We start from the raw sequence: 23,232 nt of genomic DNA, 5'->3' as shown, positions 1-23,232 counted from the left end.
TCTCCTAAAGAGGTCCTCAGATGCTGCCTGATCTGCTGTGTTTTTCCAGCACCGCACTCGCATTTATAATGTTCGATGAAGTTTTAAATGCACACCTAGTTGTAAATGTTGCATTTGATGTTACATTTGGAGGCACTGATTTTGTGCTGTCCTTACCTGCTCTGTTGCCACTTGACTATTCTCTGCTTGAAGAAAGAGAAATCTCTATTTGGGCTTGACCAAGGTGTTTTTTTTCACCCAGTCAACTTGCAAGTTCCAATATTTTACGATTGCTTTATAATCTAAGCTTGGGAGGTTCTGCACAGTGAGCTCCCTTACACTGCTGGCTGTGGAGCACTGTCTTTTTACTATGTGAGAATCCTGCATGTGAACTACATGACCTACACAGTGACGCTGTGTTGTGGTAAGCATGCCCCCAATGCAGTGTAAGTAGCACTTAGCAAGCATGAGAGTTTTGCCATGTCATCTGATCTTATAAATATATTTCACATAGTTAAATTGCACTGTTTCTGCTTATGTGATGCCAGTGTGTGTTGAACAAGTAACACTTGCAAAAAGAATGATTTCCCACAGCTTGGTTGAATTTATGAGACAAACTCCATGCTCTTTCCAGAGTCTGACAGTGGGGCTGAAATTACTTGAGGCTGAGCTTGCTTTCACCAGGCAGTAGTTGATTTTGTCATAGTGTTGTTGGAATTGATAGTCCCAAGGTAACAAGACCTCTGTCCTGACAGAAATGTGTGTTGCTGATAGTAACTATTGTGCCATGGGGCATGAGGCAGGATGACATAAGATCACTGTCTCTTTCAAATTTATTGACAAGCCATTGTATTCAGAGGCTACAGTAAAGTGATCAAAAGAAGCTGAATGACTTCCAGATTAGGTGAAGTCGAATCATTCATGATCAAGAGTTTATTCAATAGCTGCTCTATAATCTTTGTGCAAGCCTTGAGCCTTTGCAAGTCAAGCTACTATCTGTCCTGAAATGAATGTACACTCTTATGTCAAGAACATTAAATGTGTGTTAGGGCATGGCTGGGAAGTATACAGTAATCAGAGCAAATACATTTGGTGCTGTTTGGCATCAAATAACAAATCAGTTTCATCATACTGATCACCATGTCACAATGAAATGAGTGAATTACATTGATCATCTATTCAGAGCAACTATATTTATACAGAACCTTAAACAAGCCTTTCCAATTTACTGTGTTCAAAGCCTTGACTAGGTCAACACGCAAAATATGGAAATCTTTGTTCTGTTCACAAGACTTTGCCTGAATTTGAGTTGCTGTAAAGATTATGTATACTCTTCCCCACGTCAACAGAAGCAGCATTGGCTCTGTATATCCTGAACCTCAATGAGGTGAGTGACAACCTCATGACCCTTGCAAGATCCTGGTATCAAAAGAAGTGATATTCCACATTGATTGCCAGGTAGGGGTTTGCGTCATTTCTCTTTGTAAAATACATGCATTCTTGAGGTGTCAGGACACAGCACACTGGGGCCTAGTGAGTTTCTTAACCATGACTGTCCCTTGAATATGAAAATTTCAGGTGGGATATCATCAGTTCCCATCAGCTTACCCAAAGAAAGCTGTTTTGTGGCTTTTGTGACTTCATGCACATGTATTTGGAAAGGCAAGGACTGATTAGGGACTGATTAGGCTTTGTGCATGGGAAATCATGTCTCACAAGCTTGATTGAGTTTTTTGAAGAAGTAACAAAGAGGATTGATGAGGGCAGAGTGGTAGATGTGATTTATATGGACTTCAGTAAGGCGGTCGACAAGGTTCCTCATGGGAGACTGATTAGCAAGGTTAGATCCCACGGAATATAGGGAGAACTAGCCATTTGGATCCAGAACTGGCTCAAAGGAAGAGGAGAGAGGGTGGTGTGGAGGGTTGTTTTTCAGACTGGAGGCCTGTGACCAGTGGAGTGCCACAAGGCTCGGTGCTGGGTCCTCTACTTTTAGTCATTTACATAAATGATTTGGATGCGAGCATGAGGTACAGTTAGTAAGTTTGCAGATGACACCAAAATTGGAGGTGTGGTGGACAGTGAAGAAGGTTACCTCAGATTACAACAGGATCTTGATCAGATGGGCCAAAGAGCTGAGAAGTGACAGATGGAGTTTAATTCAGATAAATGTGAGGTGCTGCATTTTGGGAAAGCAAATCTTAGCAGGACTTATACACTTAATGGTAAGGTCCTAGGGAGTGTTGCTGAACAAAGAGACCATGGAGTACAGGTTCATAGCTCCTTGAAAGTGGACTCACAGGTAGATAAGATAGTGAAGAAGGAGTTTGGTATGCTTTCCTTTATTGGTCAGAGTATTGAGTACGGAGTTGGGAGGTCATGTTGCGGCTGTACAGGATGTTGGTTCGGCCACTGTTGGAATACTGCATGCAATTCTGATCTCCTTCCTATCGGAAAGATGTTGTGAAACTTGAAAGGGTTCAGAAAAGATTTACAAGGATGTTACCAGGGTTGGAGGATTTGAGCTATAAGGAGAGGCTGAACAAGCTGGGGCTGTTTTCCCTGGAGCGTCGGAGGCTGAGAGGTGGCCTTATAGGGGTTTATAAAATTATGAGCGGCATGGATAGGATAAATAGGCAAAGTATTTTCCCTGGGATTGGGGAGTCCAGAACTAGAGGACATAGGTTTAGGGTGAGAGGGGAAAGATATAAAAGAGACCTAAGGGGCAATTTTTTCACACAGAGGGTGGTACATACTTGGAATGAGCTGCCAGAGGAAGTGGTGGAGGCTGGTACAATTGCAACATTCAAAAGGCATTTGGATGGGTATATGAATAGGAAGGGTTTGGAGGGATATGGGCCAGGTGCTGGCAGGTGGGACTAGATTGGGTTGGGATATCTAGTCGGCATGGACGGGTTGGACCGAAGGGTCTGTTTCCATGCTATACATCTCCATGACTCTATGCTTGAGCAGGGTCACAAGCAGGTTCTTCGACAATGCAGTACTATGGAGGTGACAGTGGTATCATTGCATACTATGAGCTGTAATTTAAGACATTTCTGAGGTGCTCTCTCCAACAAGAAAGAACATCTTGCTAATTTGCTTGGAGCTGATTAACATCAATGATATGTTTAAAATCATGAAGCGTTTTGATGGAGTAAAAAATAAAAGTAAATGGTTTCTGTGGTTGGAAAACCAGTTAAACTTGATACAGTTTAAGATGTTTGGCAAAAGGTGGCATCAGGGTGCCATTATCAGGTGAGCACAATGGCAATCTTGTGGCACAGCGGTTAGCTCTTCTGCCTCTTCTGAGGGTTTTCTCTGGGTGCACTGGTTTCCTCCCACGGTCGAAAGATTTGCGGGTTAGATGGATTGGTCATGCTAAGTTACCCCGTGATGTCCAGGAATGCATAGGCTAGGTGGATTAGGGTTACAGGGATAAATTAGGGGAGTGGGTCTGGGTAGGATGCTCTCCAGTGGGCCAAGTAACCTCTCTCTGCACTGCAGGGATCCTATGAACCAGAGATGCTATGTAGAGAAAAGCTTCACAGCACATGATAAGTTAAAAGCAGGTTTCATAAAAAGATTAAATATTGTGAATGCTGGAAATCTGACATGAAACAGAAAATGGAAAAGTACTCTCACTTTGGCATGGACAGTAATCAACCTGAAAGATTAATTCTCTATTTTTGTGCACAGCTGCTGCTAGACCTGCTGTGTATTTCCAGCCTCTTCTGAAACAGATTCAATTGTGGATTTCAACCTATTTTTCTCAACAACCTGTTCAGGAATGTTCATACACACCTCACGTCCCAGTCCAGGGTTAGGGATACCACCACTACATCACAAGAGGGCCCTGCAATAGTAGCTTTCACATGTGAATTGAATAAATCTTTTCAGTTGTGAAAATTGCTAGCAATGGGCTTAGATCTGAGGAGTGGGATGAATTGGACTGTTCTTCAAAGTATACTCAATGGGCTGAATCATTGCTTTTATGTGCTGTAACATGCTGCAAAACTATGTGGTGAAAATGTTTAGCATTGTGTTGTCAGACTTCTTCATTTTGACTGTTACTCATATGAAGCTATTTTTCTGGATCTTCTACTAACACTAGCGTCCTTTTCTTCAGGTTATGATTTTGCTGTGCAGCCAACAAAGCTTCATCTGCTGCCATATCGATTACTGCCACCCTCGCTGTTATCAGCATCACAGCCGATCTTGCGCTCGGCTTGTGCGGGCAATCAAGCTCCTGTATGGAGACACTGTGGATTCAGTCCGAGATGATGACACTACAAACAAAATAGGCTTGAGGGCCAAGAAATCAAAAGAGGTATTCATAATTCTTCAACTCTATCATCTTTTAGATGCAAAGGCTCTGTTTATCTGTGTTCTTACTGCTAGCTTCATTAAGTTTTTAGTGGTGCTTGTTTGACATTTGAACTCAACACAATAGTAAGCATCATGCTTGGCTTAATGTTTCAGTTTTTAACCTACATGTCATTTGAAGCTGTGGTTCATTTTTGGATGTGTCATTTTTTTCTTGTTCTGATTCTGTAGCAGTTTTTGAAGAAAAATGAGGAGCTTTCTTGGTCGTTGGCTGAGATTTTTCCTTCAGAAATCCAATCAAAGACAAATGAACAGGTCACTCATCCCAATATAGTTTACGTGGTCTTAATCTACAAAATAATGGTAAACTTAGTGTGGTCCTCAACAAGTTCCCTGAGGCCTGGACTAAAGCTCTGGAGATATGACTTCAAATCTGGTAGCAAGTCAATCATGGACAAGGAAGCTTCTTTGACCCTATCCTTACTAATGTAACTTCATAGAAGCATTAGTCCAAGACAGTATAGTTGTGAATGAGAATGTACAATACTTATGGATACAAAGCTGCACAGTGTGTCTTCACTTTGAAGAAACTCTCTACTATGCTAAGTTCAGAGATTTAGAATGGATTCATTTTCCTTTTCAAACTGGCAAGTAGCTGCTGAAGGGATCGGTGGAGGGAGCTCAAATATTTACAATTTATATAAATGAATTAGATGAAGGGACAAAAGGTATGGTTGTTGAGATGGATAAATTCTTGATCAGTCAAGGAATCTAGGGTTGTGGGGAAAACACAGGAAAGTAAATATGAGGAATGTTGGATCAGGCATAATCCTATTGAATGACAGCCGGCTCAAGGGACAAACAGGCCTATTTCTTACGGTCATGCCAAATTTGCTAAGGATAAGTAGGAAAGTAAGCTGTGCAGAGGAAGCTACAAAGAGATATGCATAGTTAAACTTAATGGACAAAGGAATGCAAATGGAGTAAATGTGAAAAAATGTGAAATTGTCTCTTTCAATTAGAAGGTAAAAAAAGAAGCTTACTTTGACTCTTCCCACTATCCAAGGCTTGAGGCACACCTTCCAGGTGAAGTAGCAATTTACTTGCACTTCACTCAGTCTAGTTTATTGTATTCTCTGTTCAGGATGTGTGGTCTCTCCTGCATTGGGGAGATGAAGTGCAGAATGGGTGACTGCTTTGTGGAGCGCCTACATTCTTTCACCACCATGCTCCCTGGCCAACATCTCTGCCTCAGGCTTGCTGCAGTGCAAGCTGGAAGAACAGCAGCTCGTTTCCCACTCGGGGCATTACATCTTTCGAGACTCAATATCGAGTTCAATAATTTTAAAGCCTAAACTCCATCTTCCCTGTGCTTCCCTCATACTGACACCCCAAGGCTATTGGCTGCTTTAATCACAGCCAACCCATTTTCATCCACTAATGGTCCCCTTTTCTTTTCCCAGGCTCACGCCCATTATCCATTCATTTGTCTTCCCAACTCCACCCATCATTTACTGATCTCACACCCCACCACCCCTCCAAACCACACCATCAAAATCTTCAGTATCCATACCAACATTTTCCGAGTTACAATCAGTTCTGAAGAAGGGTCGCTGAACCTGAAACATTGATTCTGCTTTCTCTCTGCAGATGCAGCTATTTCTGTTTTTGTTTCAGATTTCCAGCATCCTCAGTTCTTGTCTTTATTTTCTCTCAAAGGTCATCAAATTCAATAATTTGGAGATGCCAGTGTTGGTCTGGGGTGGACAAGGTTAAAAATCACACAATACCAGGTTATACTGCAACAGGTTTATTTGGAAGCACTAGCTTTTGGAGCACTGCTCCTTCATCAGATGGTTATTGAGGTTAAGATCATGCTCATAGAATTTACAGCCAGAGGAGTCCAGTGTGATGGAGATGTGATACAGTAAATAACACACACACTCTTACATACTCACACACCCACACAGACCCTCCTTCATACACAAGCTCTTTTTCATATGCACACACATACACCCCCTGCACACACCCCTACACAGACAATGCACCCTCTCACACATACCCCATTACACTCACACACAAACTCTATCGCATACACTCACACCCAGACCCAACCACTCACTCAATCTGTTGCTCCGACATGCGCACACATGTAAGCTTATGGGGTGAATCTGTTTTTGCAGAATTACATTACATTTTATTTTGCTCCAAAACTGCATGAATCCATGTAAAATTCTGGATTTACAGAGCGTTTGTCAGTCTGACGTTTGGGCGGCACGGTGGCACAGTGGCTAGCACTGCTGCCTCACAGCGCCAGAGACCCAGGTTCAATTCCCGCCTCGGGCAACTGACTGTGTGGAGTTTGCACGTTCTCCCCGTGTCTGCGTGGGTTTCCTCCGGGTGCTCCGGTTTCCTCCCACAGTCCAAAGATGTGCAGGTCAGGTGAATTGGCCATGCTAAATTGCCTGTAGTGTTAGGTAAGGGGTAGATGTAGATGTAGGGGTATGGGTGGGTTACGCTTCGGTGGGGCGGTGTGGACTTGTTGGGCCGAAGGGCCTGTTTCCACACTGTAAGTAATCTAATCTAATCTAATCATTGGGACACAGACAGACTTCACATCAATTGTTTAAAAAGCTGAGCTAACTTGAGAATGTAATTTAGAAGAAGTTGTGGGATTTACATATGAAAGAACAGAAACCAGCATATCCCATTATAAAAGATTAAAGTTTTAATCTAAGATTGTTTACTGTATCACATCTCCATGACACAGGACTCCTTTGGCTATAAATTCTGTGAGCATGATCTTATTCTCCATAACTACCTGATGAAGGAGCAGCGTTCCGAAAGCTAGTGCTTCCAGATAAACCTGTTGGACTATAGCCTGGTGTTGTGTGACTTTGTCAACCAAATTCAATAACTAACTTTAAAGCGCAATTAAATATTTATTGATTATCTCTTCCCCTCCAGTGCTCTGAGAAATCATGTTTACGTACACCTTCTTTAAAAAAACGAATACCTGTTACAAGTTTGGAAGGAAAAAAGGATTCTGGAATGTTGAAATATATCAGGACTCAGGTATGTTTATAAATGTATGTGCTGCTCTTTTTCTTTGCTATTCTGGGACTAAAATCTGCATGTTTATAATTTTATCAATGGTTGTTCAGTCAAGGTGTAATAATTTGTCCCCTTTCATTGCTCTCACAAAAGCCCCAACAGTAACCATCGCTGTGATCCTTTGGTACATTAAATTTATACTTCCTTCCCCATATTTTAATGCTTTCAAGGATCTAGCTTCACCACACTCCTATTTCTGTTGTTACCTCCAGGTCACAGTATCCCACTCCCATTCTCTCCCAAGCAATCCCAGCCTTGGGTGACTGTGTGGATATTGCACGTTTCCTCCGGGTGCTCCTGTTTCCTCCCACAGTCCAAAGATGCACAGGTTAGGTGAATTGGCCATGCTAAATTGCCCATAGTGTTAGGTGCATCATTCAGGGTGAATGTCAGGGAATGGGTCTGGCTGGGTTTCTCTTCGGAGGGTTGGTGTGGACTTATTGTTCCGAAGGACTTGTTTCCACACTGTAGGGAATCTAATCTAATTTATATTCAGGACACTTGACCTAGCATGACCTTACTACTCCTGTGATATAAATCACATATGAGAACATTGCTGGTCACTTTATTGTATGGTTCTCCACCTATAACCCCCTACCCCCTCGCATCACTCCTTTTTGTGTCTCCCTCTGGAAAATATCCCGCCCAATTTGTTTACAACAAGGCATTCAAGATCCCTAGTCTATCCTGAGGGCCTCTCACCTTTCTGCTGTTTTTGATCTGTACAACCACACCCTCTCAAACTTCAATGCCCAGACCCCATTAAAAGCATTACTCACTCTCTTTCACCATGGTTGTTCCTCCTAGCATAGCCCATAAGTCTATTTTGCCATTCTATGATCATAACTGCTCTTTGAACACCTCATAGAGTCATACATCTTTGTCCCTAAATACCATTAATTCTTTTGGTTAACAAAAATCTAATAATCTCACATTTAAAGTTAATTCTTTATCCCGCAGCAATTAATGTTTGGAGAATCCCACTCCTATGACTGACACTATTTGTCTCACTCTACTGTGTAAGACTATTTTATCATTTCACTTGTGAAAAGCCTGGCCGTAACTATTATGTCAATCACCTTTTCCCTAGACTTTCTCATAAGTGGATAGAGTTCTTCTTATCTACCCTGTTTATTTCCCTTAAATCACCAGCTGGAGAATACCCTCTGTTGTGATTGAGTTTTGAGTGGTGTACTGATTCGTTTCCATCCCACCCCTCACTGCTCATAATAAATTGGAAATTTAACCAGAGTTCAAATATGGACAATTATATGCATTTTCAATTGTATCTTGTTCAGTATTAGAAATAATTCAGCTATGTTTCTTTAGTTAAAGAATCACAAATTTAAAACAAATGGGACAGCGCAGTGGCTCAGTGGTTAGCACTGCTGCCTCATAGCACCAGGGATCTAGGTTTGACTCTAGCCTTGGGTGACTGTCTATGTGGAATTTGCACATTCTCCCCATGTCTGCATGAGCTTCCACCGGGTGCTCCGGTTTCCTCCCACAATCTAAAGATGTTTAGGTTAGGTGAATTGGCCTCGCTAAATTGTAGTGTTCAGGGATGTGTAGGTTAGGTGCATTAGTCAGGGGTAAATGTAGAATAACAGGGTGGGGGAATGGGTTTGGGTGGGACACACTTCGGTGTGGGCTTGTTGGGCTGAAGGGTCTGTTTCTACACTGTAGGGATTCTTTCAAATAAAATTTTAATACAAATAGAAGTTAACCAACATGCAAAGAATATTAACAAAAAGCATTTAGATGTGCAAAGATAGGTTTAACTTGGATATCAAACTTAACATGAGGCTATTATGGGCAACAAACACGTTGTGGTCGAACACCCCTTAGAAGATATCAAATAACAAATACAATTAAGGTGGGTACCGTGGATTTCTCAACAATCACTCCTAGATGTTAGTGACATTGTGGCTCATCAAATCTAATTAAAATGTTATAAGAGTGGTGACTTTGTACACTTTTTACTGTACTCCTGTACTTGAGTGCATGTGATAATAAAATCTAAATCTAAGGGATTGTCATTCCTCACTTTTGATGACCCAGTCTAGAAACTCCCTCTGAAGCTGCTCTGTTATGGAGGGTCTCAATGACTGCTCACATTCTGGTGATTCAGCTTCTTTTTCCAAGGCTGCAAACTGCAAACTCTGTCAAACTACCATCACTTAATTCACAGGCTCAACTCCAGTTTTTCACAGAAAGCTTCACCAAGCCCATGGGGCTTTCCTTCCTCAGTTCTAACCTCACGGAGTTGCACAAAACAAGTAATTGTGTGGTTTCCTTCAGATTGCCACATAGTTGCGCTGAACTATTAATGGCGCACGGTTTCTCCTGTGCTCTCCATAGCTCCTTGGAGTGCTTTGAAACCCTGACTGTAACTGCCTAGCTGCTGACTAACTCCAGGAACCTCTCCCCAAGTTCCAGAAACAGACCGGTTTGACTTCTCACAGAGATGCGAACTTCACAGATTCAGTGCAGTTTAATTGACCTTTCAGCTTTCCTGAATGCAACTTGCTCATGACTCAGTCTATGCTCTTCTTTAACTAACTATTGTCCAGAACTACTCTTCGAGTGACCCCGAGCAGGTTTGAGCAGCTGACTGAAAATCTTACAATAGCCCCTACCCTTGTATCGAGGCCAATACAACCACAACTAATGTTGCTGAAACTGATGCATGCACTGCTTCAAATCATGTGTCTGCAGATTTCAGGGACCATGGTGATAATGGATTAGGGGTTAAGAGATTGAGCAGGGGAGAGGCGAGAGAGGTTGGGACCAGAATGGAGAGGGACAGATTCTGAGGATCCGGGAATGTAGGACGGAGATCAGGATCTGGGGAGGAAGGGTAGGGGAATGTGCCAGGCAGGGGTGGGGGCTCAGTGGGAGTGGGATATGGAAGGAAGAGAGACTGGGAGAGGTCCTCCTGGCTCCTGGGCTCCTATTGTTGCCCCTTCCCATACCCCATGATTCCTCGGCTGTCTTCGCTTCTCCCTTCAGGGTTGCCCTCTGTCCTCACACTGTCTCACTACCATTGAAGTCCAGTTTAAAATGGTGCACACTTCCCACGCATGCGCAGTAATGCATTTGCACATTTTGTCTCAAGTAAGTCTATGTGGTGATGTCACTGTTTGGAACCCTGCAATCCGCAATGAGCACCCATGCATAGTTTCCCACAACTGTCAGTGTCAGCAAACCCTGTCCTTGTGGAGCAGTCATATGTAGCAATCAGCTGTGGCACTCAGATGTAGAAACCCTTGGAATTTTCTGTCATCTCAATGTTAGTATTCAACAAATGCCAGCTCCGATAGCACAGAAATACATGGGATAATGATCACAGCCAGATTGGCTTCCATACACACCACAGACTCTGTTCCTTCGCCATTGACAGTAACTCCCTCCTTTGCAACTGACTGAGGCAGAACCAGACTACTTATCGCTTTGATGTCATGCTTGATCCCAAGTTGAACTTCTAACCATATCTACCTGACTTCTAAGGCTACCTATTTCCACCTTTGTAACACCACCCAACCTGACCTGTGCATCAGCTAATCTACCACTGAAATTGTATTTCAATGATTCTGCCTCTCCATCAATTTTAAGCCATTTAAAATTCTGCAAGTGCCATTCACCAATATCTCAGGTGCTCTGCTTTTCTGTATTGGCTCCTTTTTAAGTAATATGCTGGGTTTTATAACTGTTGTATGAAGCAGTGGCTCTGCTGCTGTTGATGTTACATTGGTTCCATTCATTCTGCTGATGTTGAACACACTCAGAGAGTGGAAAAAAAAGAGTTCTCCTCTAGCTTTCCAAAGGAACAGATGTATCTGTATTAGCACCTTAAGGTCCTGGTATTTATATCTGATCAAATGCAGTTGTAACTATTACTTACAAGCAAGAAACTTAGTTATTTAAGAACAATGTCTATTCTGTAGATAATCTATAATGGAGTATCCTCTTCCACTAATCATTACATATGTCCAAGACAAAGATCGTGAAACATGAATTAAGTAAAAAAGTAATGCTTATCAAAAGTTGGGAAGTTTTACTAACTTATTGAACCAGTGTGAGTCTTGCCTCCTGATTAAATCTTGGGTGGGTCTCCTCTCTCTCTCTGTCAATTTGGATTTAGATATCTCTTTTTCTTGCTGTACACAACTTAACACACAGTGTGGCAGCAGGATAATATGGCATGATAACACAAAATGCAACAAATTGCACTCCATTCGCATGCTCATAAGTAACAAGAGAGAAAGAAAGAAAGGTTATGTAACAACAAAACTAATTGATTCATTGGACTGTTATATAATTTGAAATAGATTGGCTCCTTTTAGGCATAATTGTACAATTAACAAGTTAATGTCATATTAAAAGTACTATTTAATATAAGGCACACAACTCTAGGTTAAAGCTTCCATCATTAACTTTCCTTCACACATATATGTTTTTTACGACCGAGGAGGTTAGTGAGTCTGAAGATAGCTGCAGATAACATACCATTTGAAATGTATTGTCTTCACAGCAATAACTCTGTAATTAACCCTCAAATTGCAGCTTTGTACATTGTCCTAGGTTATGTAATATGCTTCAATTGTCAGATAAAAATGTATCTACATCTTCAAAGATGCAGCCACATGAGAGCAGTTTCTGACACTGAGTAAAATTAAACAGACTCAACATTAGGTTGAATGATTAGTAAAATTTGACTATTACAAATGATTGCTAATTATGTTTAATTACAATACTAGGTATGGGTGTGCAGTCATGTAATCTTAGACTGTAGGAAATCCTGCTACTGTTAACTTGAACAGTGCTCTCTGTTGAACCTGTGGAAGCAGATCAAAATAAAGGTAAAGTTACCATAGTCCCACTGTACCATAGAACTGCTTTCCCATCAGAGAGGGACAGAGATGACTAGTGATGGTTTACCATACCTCAGGTGAGGGGGAAGGTTGAGAAGAAGAGTCCTTCATGGTAACCTCAGCTGGTGAAGGAATTGTTCTTGTGCTGTTGGCATCTCTCTGAATTTTGATTTATGAAAATATTGATGTCTCCGGTTGCAACTTGGAATGTCCTCAACATAAAAATTAATGATGGTTCTCTCACCCTGTATGCCTCTGTCCAAGTTTTTTCACCCTATGATCTATATGTCCTTGCTTATGATGATCTGCCTGTACTGCTCATAAACAAAGCTTTTCACTGTACTTAGCTACACATGACAATAAATAAATCAAATCACCTACATTCTGTCACCATTAAAATTTGGTTTGAAATTTATAACATTTCAACATCACCCTTGATCCCCACCCATTTATCTTGTATGGTCAAAATTGCCCCCAATATAATTGTGACATAAAATATTTAAATATGGTGTTTTTTTTAATATAGGTGATGAGTCTGTCTCCAGCCCCACTGTCTCTGTTGATCAAAGCAGCTCCTATACTGACTGAAGACATGTACAGTGATGTACAGCCTGCAGCATGGGAACTTCTCCTCAGTGTGGATGAACACATGGCTGCTGCAGCTGGTAATGTACATTTAAGCGTGAGGAAAATTACTGTACTACTCCTGCACCTAGTTAAGTGCTTCAAGGAGATGCCTTCTATTATTTTAAAGAACCAGATGTTTGGTTGGTGATCCTATTGCAGCGTAGAATCATTTGGCACAGAAGGAGTCAAATTGACCATTGAGTCAATGGTTGCCATTTGTAGAGTATCCTGGTCAATCCCTGCACTCTAGCACTACCAATAGATAGTCTACTTTCCTTTTGAAATCATCTCTTGTCTCCACTTTTCCGGGTCATTATCACTCACAGTGTAAAAACATTCTTCCCAGTGACCACCTTGCTTCTTTTATACAGAATCCCAAATCTGTTCTTGTGTTGTCAGCTAATGGTACCAGCATTATGTCTGAGTTGTCTAATCCATCATAATCTTCTACATCTCAGTCAAACATTCCTACCATCTTTGCTCCAAAGAGATCAAATTTAACTTCTCAAAACTAATGTTGTAGCTGAAATTCTTCTTTCATTTTGGTAGAACCAATCTGCATCCTCTCAAGGACACTATATCCTTTGTAATGTGTATTGATCAGAGCTAGAAGCAATGTTTGAGGTCTAACTAGCCATTATTAAAGTTCAATATAATTTTTCTATGTACAAAATACTTCTATTGATGAAGTCCAAAATCTCTCATAATTTGGTAACTACTCCCCCCATAGTGCCTTCCTTTTTCAACGATTATTTCACAGAAACCATGAGGACCCAATGTTCCCGCACACTCATTTGATCTGGTCATTCAGCCAAAATTGATATTTTTCATTGTTTTTGCCAAAACTGATCACCTCACACGGGAGATGGTTGAGGTAATATGTGGAATGAAAATTGAAAGGGAAAATGTGGTCAAAAGACTGTCCGTAATCAAATGCCAAATTGGGGTGGAGATGGTTGAAGGGATTGCCATCATCAACATATAGTCCCTCGATAAAATTGGAGGATCTAGAAAATCGGGAAGTTGCAAATATGATGCCTTCATTCAAGAAAGTGTATTATATACTTACCAAGTTGGCACTAACTCTCCTATTTATAATTTCAGTTTTGTTAACCAGACAATTTTTGTGGTAATTTGTCAAACATTTCCTTAAAATTCACCACTGCATTCCCTGCATCAACTTCGCTGTTATTTCATCAAAGAATCAATTAGATTAGTCAGGCACAATCTATATTTTACAGATCTATGCTGGTTCTCCCCAATAAACTCAAATCTTTTCAAGTGTTAGTTACATTTCTCTTTGATAATTGTTTCTAAAATCGTTGTTAGTCAGAATATCTTTACAATTTTTTAAAACAAAGGTGAAGGATATTCCCACTAACAACAGGCCAGTTGATAGTGGGAAGATCCTTACACACTTGTTTAAAAAATGATGTCACATTTGCCACTCTTCAAAACTTAGCATATCCCCTATACTTAGGGAAGATTAGAAGATTATGCCAGTCTTTCCACTATCGCCATACCCAGCTTCCCAAGAAATTTGCCTTGTACACATAAACATTAGTCCACCGGCCCGCACAGAACAGGGCTGCAGTTAGTTTTTAATCTTTTTGTCGTACATTTATATTCCTGTAAATGGAAACACAAAAAAAAAATCTGCAAGAGATGCTTTTCTGCTGAAGGGAGTGAGTGATAGGCAGCCTCCTTGTTACGCCATTCTTTCTGTTTGAGGTTTCCCTGCACTCTACAGATGGGACATTCTATTGATTCCATGCAGGATTTTCCTAAAAAGCACAAAGTCTTTTTTTTTTGTCTAGAGCAATTCTCTTTTCAGAAACAAACCCTATTGGAATGAAAAATATCCATAATAGTTTTGGGTTCCAATCCGTCACTATGACATTATTTTCTACATGGTAGTTTATTTTAAATTAATGTGGTGATTATTCTAAAGATGTGACTCATTTTGTTTTTCTCAGCAATTGTTTTAATTAAGTTGATTCAAATTGACAGGGAAGAACTGAGATTAATAAAAAATATTTATCAATAAAGGCCCTTATAGAACAAACTGATCAAAAGCGTTCAGAGGAAACACTTTCTTCCAGTCACAGGCTTAAGTGCTGCCTTTGCCAATTAACAGTCCAACAGTCATACAATTGGAAATACACAAAAATCAGAAATAGCTGGAGACATTCAGTAGGTTTGGCAGGATGGCGAACAAATACAGTTAGTATTTCAAGTCCAGTGACCCTTCCTGAGAAACGTCGATTCTCCTGTTCCTTGGATGCTGCCTGACCTGCTGCGCTTTTCCAGCAACACATTTTTCAGCTCTGATCTCCAGCATCTGCAGTCCTCACTTTCTCTGAGTCATACAATCCATTCGGGCTTCCTGATTAGAGAGAGGAACCACTGCTTGAAGACTTACCAGTAGAACAGCATTTGTGGCGATTTTTTTTCCCTCTATTGGAGCTGGGAAATATTAAAACGTGACCTGATAGAGTCGTGAAGCTCCTGAAAGGCTAGCAAGTCGGAAAATTTGCTGTAGTTGTTAGTTGACACCAGAACTTATTGTAACTTTACAATGATCAGGGAAAGTATAAAAGTGAGATTAGAAAATGATTTTTTACGTGGCGGGGGCCGGGGGGGGGGGGGGGGGGGGGGGGGGGGGGGGTTGATATTCAGAATTGGAGCAATGTCCATAAATTATTTATAAAACTAATAATTTGAATTTTTGGAAAAGAAGCACATTAAAGAATCTGTTCAGGAAACAGGTGACTGGAAGATGATGACGTGTTGTGTTTGAAGAATGAATAAGTTTTTCAATTCTTTCAAGGCATCACATGATCCTAAAAGGGAAGGAGAGAAAGCATTGTTGGTGCACCATCTAGTGACTGCTTTAGAGGGCTAAGGAAAAGACAGCGACATTGCAAAGTCATTACTAAAACATATCTTATTGATCCATATACATATTTTCTCTTAAATTGAACCTGAAGGTGGACATATTCATGAGAGATTTTACTTGAGAGTCCAGCTGGACCAGCAATGAAGTTATTCAATTTTTGACTGTACTAACATTTATCTCTGGTCTGCATGCCATAATTTGTTCTCTCATGAGAATAAGCTCTGAAGGATTTATTCACTCTATGTTGTTTATCGTAGAAACATACAATCCCTAGAGTGAGGAAACAGGCCATTTGGCCCAACAAGTCCACACTGACTCTCTGAAGAGTGACCCAACCAGACTCATCCCCCTACCCTATCCCATGTGGTCCTGCATTCTTCATGGCTAATCCAACTAGCCTACACATCCCCAGACAGTATGGGCAATTTAGCATGGCCATTCCACCTAACATGCCCATCTTTGGACTGTGAGAGGAAACCAGTGCACCTGGAAGAAACCCATGCAGACAAAGGGAGAATGTGCAAACTCCACACAGACAGTCGCTCGAAGCTGGCATTGAACCTAGGTCCCTGGCGCTGTGAAGCAGCAGTGCTAACCACTGAACACTTACGTTGACTTAATTATTAGTAAGTAATGTAAGGTATCAGCATCAGCTTATATTCACCACTCTGAGTCAGAAGGCTGCTTGTTCAAGTCCTCCTTCAAAAAGGTGGATGCATATTATAGCCCGGCATTTAGTAAGGGAGTATTACATTGTGGGAAATCTTGTCTTTCATATGGACTGTTAAACTAAGTCACTATGTATTCTAAAAGATCCGACCAGAAGGCATTATGTTGAAGAAGGATTCTCTGTGGTGCGCTGACCAGCATTCACCTCACAAATTATCTCACTTATCTCTTTAATTGTTATGAAATCATATTGTACATAAATTCGTTGCCATGTAGACACTTTGCAGTGATTATATTTCAAAACGTATTTCATTATTTGGAAAGCACTTTAGACTATGCTGATGTTATGAAAAATGTTAAATAAATGTAAAACATTTCTTCTTTCTACCTACAGCGGCCATGTTCCTATTGTGTGCAGTTAAAGTACCTGATGCTGTATCAGATATGATGATGTCTGAATTTCACCACCCAGAAGCAGTACAACGCATCAATGCCATTGTGAAATTTAATACACTCTGGAGATTCAGGTACCAGGTTTGGCCACGTATGGAAGAAGGTGCTCAGCAGATCTTTAAGGTAGGCTTCACAGGTTTCAGTACCTTCCCCTTTAACTTCATTCACTGCCTGCAAACAGAAACTATTGCAATGAGAACCCATACAATTCCTAGCTCTGCCTGTCATATCTTAGGCTATGTGGAGCATTTTATGTTGCAGTCCTACTTGGGATCTACATCCACACACAGTTTTTCTGTAATATTTTGATGAGTGCCATCTCCTGTTTTTACCCAAATTATCACCAACTTGCCTTTGAATGTCTATCCTTCCTTTATCTTTTTGATCCATCACCAAATCTTCCCTTCCCTACCTCACTTTCTTTATCGTCTGCAATGGGATTTGGCTGTTGCCATTATTTACTGTAAACCCATGATTCCCACAGTTCCATTTAACTTGCTTCCTCTCACCCAACTTGCTGTAAGGACTCTCTTTCTTTCTCCAGTTTTTTCTATCTACATTGCATCGGTTCCGATGTGCACACTTCCATACCCACAACTTAAGAAGAATAACTTCAGCAAATGAGGCTGTAAAGTAGAGCTTTTGTGGAAGATGTGCAGTCCCAGGTATAGGCCTTCAGTGGTTTTATGTCTGTAAAGACAAAGGAAAGCCTGTTCCACATTGACACTGAGATTAAAGTGGTGCTCTGCAATGAAGCAAAATTTAAGCCACTACAAATCAACCTAATTTTATAGTATTCCTGAACAATTTTCCTGAACAGATTATTCCCTTCCATTGTGGTTGACAATGCCCTTGAATGTTTATGTTCAGTTTTCCATAGTTTTTCACTCATCCTTCTTCATAAAGCTATGATGAGGTTTCCCTTGTGCTGAGCTTCCAAACCACCAGCCACTTGTTTCAAAAGATCATCTTCCACTCTGCACCAACTTCAAAGTGATACCACCAACAAACACATTTTCCCTATCTTTCCTTTCAAATTCCAAAGGGACTGCTTTCTTGTTGGTACTTCAGGCCACTTCCCTCAACTGCCATCCAAAATGCCAATGATGTTTTCATACAAAAGCATTGAAAAATACACCTTCCCTTTAAATCTCTCTCCTTTACCCCAGTAATAGTCCCAAACATTCTTTCCAGGTGAAACAGCAACTTACTTGTATTCCTTTCAGTTTAGATTCTGTGTTAACTGCTCGCCGTGATATCTCTTCTGCATGGGGAGATTGCTTGCATTCAATCTGTTTGTGTGACCCTGAGGTCCCAACCACTTCCTACTCTGAGTTCTCTGTCCTCAGTCTCCTATGATGTGGAAGTGCCGGTGTTGGACTGGGGTGTGCAAGGTCAGGAGTCACATGACACCAGGTTATAGTCCAGCAGGTTGATTTGAGATCACGAGCTTTCGGACTGCTGCCCCTTCGTCAGGCTCCTTCATCTGATGAAGAAGCAGCTCTCCAAAAGCTTGTGACTTCAAATAAACCTGTTGGACTGTAACCTGGTGTCATGTGACTTCTGACTTTAAACAACCAGTCCAACACCAGCACCTTCACTGTTCCAATGAAGTTCAGCTGAAGAAATATCACCTCATCTTTAAATTAAGCTCTTTGCAAGTCTCCAGAGTCAGTTCTGAATTTGTTAATTTCAGGTCATAAATATTGCTGCTACATTTTCAGACAGGAACTGGACCAAGGGCAGACAGAATGGATTAGTTTAATTTGACATCCTGTTCAGCACAACATCGTGGGCCGAAGGGTCCATTGCTATGCTGTACAATTCTATGTTCTAACTGTTGGTATGATTTTACTCTTGTCATTGAGATTTTCTCTTGATCCATCTTTTATTTCTTTACTTGTCACGGTATCTTTGCACCCCTTCTGATATTTATTATCTTTGATGATCCTCAAGGACATAGGTACGTGTATTTCCAGAAAAGTGGTCATACTTCTTTGAATGTTCACGTTTCTAGATGTGCTTCTTCAATGCCTGTGAATCGTTAGAGATGCAATGTAATAAATCAGTCAAAATTACTGTTTTACTTAGCAAATATATACATTATTAAATGTACTCTTTCTATCATCCATTTTACCCAATGATTTGTTGGTTTATCTTTTTTAAGATTCCACCACCAAGTATAAACTTCACCTTACCTTCTCCAATTTTGGGTATGCCATCTGTACCGATGTTTGATCCACCTTGGGTTCCCCAGAGCACTGGCCGTGTGCAGGATCCAATCAGTGAAGATCAGTCTGTAAGTATTAGCTGGGCCAACAGCTTTTGAAAGTAAAGTCTCCGCTTCATTTGTTATTACACTTTCCAGTCATTATTATGAAACAGTAAAATCAGCCTATTCCATGAAGCAATAAAGATCTTACATGTCTGAAAATGTCACATGTGTGATGACCAACTGTTTGTTTCTAAATACCTTGTATCACTTGCGGGAGGAAGGATAACTTTATCAGTTTATTCTCTTAGGGTGGTGTCTTGCTTTTTAAGAGTGCATATCAGAGCCTCTGGTAGGTTCGGCCGATAATTTTTAAACTTGAACTGAAGCTATAAAGTCTAAAATGCCATATTTTAAGAATAAAGCATTCATTAGAAGAAATATGCAGAATGATTGGGACTCAAGATCTCTATTCCTCCATTGTAGCAACCCCCTCTGTTCCTCAGTTGCAGCCTATCCTCTCTTTCTCTGGACTCTCTTTCAGCTTCTCCCTCTCTTCCCCCTCCATTGCATCCTCTCGTGTCTCCATCCTCTCACAGCTTCCTGCTCCTCACTTTACTCCTTGCAGACTCCAGTTGTTTTTCCCTCCACCTTGCTCTCTCTCTCCCACAGCCTTTTACACTCTTGTAGCTACCTTCTCTCTTGCCTTTTGCTGCTTCTCTCTTCCACCCACCCCCATTTCCATCTCCTCCTTCCACAAACCTTTCAATCCCTGTCTTTAGCCCCTCCTGGAATCTCCATCTACCTCTCTCTTCTGACTTCACCCCTGCAGCCTCCCCATTATTCATCTTTCTTCCATTGTTTGAACCCACTCCATGCCAGCAGCCATCCTCTCACTCTCTTTCTGTGTGAAATAATCGTCCCTCAGATGCCTTACAAATCTTTCCCCTCTCACCTGTTTGGGGCCCTGGATGGAGATGACAAGGGTGGTGTGCCGACAGGTTTTGCATGGAAAAGCACGTTGTTTAAAATAAGTGAACATCTGCTCCGCTGAGGAGACGTTCCACTCCCAAGCATCCCAAATGTCCCCCTGTTTTGAACAACGTGCTTTTTCCCCCTCTGACATTCATACAACCCTCCACTGCACCACGTATTCCCCCCTCCACTGCTATAAAACTCCTGCCCCCAAACACAATAAAGAAAGTGTCGCCCTTGTCCTCACCTGCCATCCCAAAAGTCTCTGGATCCAATGCATCATTCTTAAACACTTCTGCCAATTCCAACTAGACCCACCACCAAGAACATCTTCCCCTCCCCACCCCTCTCTGCCTTCCACAAGGACCGTTCCCTTTGCCACTCCTTGGTTATACCCGAAACGTTGGACTACTCCACCTCCTGGTTTGCTGTGCTCTTCCAGCCTTGTGCTTGTACAACCTGTATTCCGACTGGCCCACCAACTTTCAAAGTCCAGCGGCAAGCCATATTTGGACAATGAGCCCACCCTCTGGCTATGAATTTCATGCCAAGTGACTGTTTCCTACAGTCTGCTGACTTCTGACCCCCGTTAGAATTTGGCAACAAGGTTCCAAGCCCCACATGGAAAGTTCTGGCCCAAGGCATGTTACTGTTCTCGTTTTCACATATCGTATCATATTTTCGCATTGCGTACGCAATGAAATGACAACAAAGTAACAATCCTCTTTTAAAAATATTTAATGTAATTGATCTGCTGCAGAAGTGCAAAAAGATTCTATTTTGATGATCTCAATGTACAACCTGTTACAGATTCTATTTTGATGATCTCAATGTACAACCTGTTACAGAAATCGTTTTCCGCTCGTGCGGTTTCCCGGTCCCACCAGCGAGCTGAGCATATTTTGAAGAACTTGCAGCAGGAAGAGGAGAAGAAGCGACTTGGTCGTGAGGCCAGCCTGATCACAGCCATTCCTGTCACACAAGAGGCCTGCTATGAACCGAGCAACACGCCACCACCCGAACTAGAGGATGAAGGTAGGTCTTCATACGAAGCATTGCCCGGTACCCTCAACAATGTTTTCAAAAACACATCTTCACATTTTTCCCTCAAGAAATATTGATCAGCCTTCATCTTTGAATTCTGAGTTGGTGTCACGTTGATGAGGGGAGTATGATGGAAATCAAGACCCACAACTCCACAAGTTGTGCCTGTAGTGAAAATGTCTTATTCAGTCACAGAAATAGTCTGTTTGTTTCTCTTTATTACTGTTATCTAAAACAATAGAGATTTTCATCAGGTTTCTGCCATAAATTTTTTAAAAACTCCTTTATGAGAAACATACTTCAAATAGGTAATTAAACTGATTATCAACTAAGATACTCCGCAGGATGGCTTAATTCCAAACACATACGCGCGCGCGCGCGCGCACACACACACACACACACGGCACAACTTGCTGTTTTTATAAATGCACTCTAAAGTCATAGAGTCTTAGAGATGTACAGCACAGAAACACCCTTTGGTCCAACTAGTCCATTCCAACCAGATATCCCAACCCAATCTAGTCCCACCTGCCAGCACCCGGCCCATATCCCTCCAAACCCTTCCTATTCATATACTCCTCCAGATACCTTTTAAATGTTGCAATTGTACTAGCCTCCACCACTTCCTCTGGCAGCTCATTCCATCCACATCAGAACTGTTCCCTACTCCAGTTGAAGTGTCTTATATAAGTTCAACATTCCCATTTCTTCTTGACTTCCATGCCATTATTATTCAAGCCCAGGATACTATATGTTTTTTAATTGTTCTGTCTTGTCCTGCTATCTTCAGTGATTTTTCTGGAATACTGTGTCCAGTTCTGATCACCCTGTTATGGGAAGGATATTATTAAGCTGAAGAGGATTTAGAAGAGATTTACCAAGACATTGCCGAGTATGGAAGATTTGAGCTATAAGGAGAGGCTGGATAGGCTGGGACCTTTTTTTCGCTGGAGCATTGACCTTGAAGAGGTTGATAAAATAATGAAAAGTATGGATAAGATGAATGGCAGGTGTCTTTTCCATAGGGTGGAGAAATTACAAGATTAGGGGACATATTTTTAAGGTGAGAAGAGAAAGATTTTTAAAAGGCACAAGGGGAAATTTTTAAATACAGAATGTAGTTGATGTGTGGAATGAATTGCCAGAGGAATTTGTGGATATGGGTACAGTTACAACATTTAAAATATATTTGGATAGGTACATTACTTGGAAATATTTGGAGGGATATGGGCCAAGTGCAGGAAGGTGGGACTGGATTAGTTTGGAATTATGGCTGGCAGGGATTGGTTGGACTGAAGGATCTGTTTCAGTGCGGCATGACACAATGACTCTGAGTGGAAGCAGTTGAGTTCTACAGGAAGGAAGCAGAAGCAATCAGCATTGCTCCTGAGAGTCCTTCATAATAATGACAGACTAGGAATGTAAATTCTACCAATTGCTCTCATGTAATAAGTTACCTTGTTGAAGAGACAGGTGGGTCTTCTGTATAGTAGTTTATTCTCTGCCAGTTATAATTAGACTGGCCCTAAACTCAACACAAAAAAAAACAGGGTTGGGGGCGCAAGCTACCCAAACCAGAATACTGATGGTATCTGAAAAAATGACATGCATAACTTTCTCCATGACTTTACAAAGCGTTCCCTTTTTGGCGAGTCAGTGGATTCAGTTCAAAACTTAGTTTTAAGCAAAATCAGAGAAAACTGAATTGAGGTAAACTGCTGAACGAATTTTGTCAGGATAACTATCCTCAACTAATATGGTGGACAACATGTCAAAGCGCAAATTTTCTTCCAAGGTCAATAAATACTAAAGGAGTGTAACCAGAAGTATCTAATTTAATTGTATCTTTAAACTGTGAATTAATGTTTATTTAATTCACTGACCAAGCAGTCTGATTTTTATCTCATTTGCCAGTTGAAGATGCGGCTAATTTAGCTTCCCGCCGACTGTCTGTCAGTCCATCCTGCACGTCTAGTACATCCCATAGAAATTACTCATTCCGTCGAGGCTCGGTATGGTCAGTACGGTCAGCAGTCAGCGCTGAAGGTAAGCAGTGACCA

At 41.2% G+C, this 23,232-nt stretch overlaps 1 protein-coding gene across 7 annotated transcripts in view; it reads left to right on the top strand.

Moving 5' to 3' along the window:
• unc80 (unc-80 homolog (C. elegans)) overlaps positions 1-23,232 on the top strand; it is a 277,657-nt gene that overhangs the window by 159,734 nt on the left and 94,691 nt on the right. For all 7 annotated transcript variants that reach the window (XM_072578775.1, XM_072578771.1, XM_072578772.1 and 4 more), the window contains 7 exons: positions 4,109-4,309; positions 7,273-7,380; positions 12,820-12,958; positions 16,883-17,064; positions 19,109-19,240; positions 20,977-21,163; positions 23,087-23,218. In XM_072578775.1, the coding sequence (XP_072434876.1) occupies positions 4,109-4,309; positions 7,273-7,380; positions 12,820-12,958; positions 16,883-17,064; positions 19,109-19,240; positions 20,977-21,163; positions 23,087-23,218 (1,081 nt within the window). The remainder of the gene's footprint in view (positions 1-4,108; positions 4,310-7,272; positions 7,381-12,819; positions 12,959-16,882; positions 17,065-19,108; positions 19,241-20,976; positions 21,164-23,086; positions 23,219-23,232) is intronic.

The sequence above is a fragment of the Chiloscyllium punctatum genome, chromosome 10 (genome assembly GCF_047496795.1).
Source record: "Chiloscyllium punctatum isolate Juve2018m chromosome 10, sChiPun1.3, whole genome shotgun sequence".
NCBI classification, from domain to species: domain Eukaryota; kingdom Metazoa; phylum Chordata; class Chondrichthyes; order Orectolobiformes; family Hemiscylliidae; genus Chiloscyllium; species Chiloscyllium punctatum.
The sequence above is the reverse complement of the archived record's forward strand: the minus strand, read 5'-3'. Positions and strand labels throughout refer to the sequence as shown.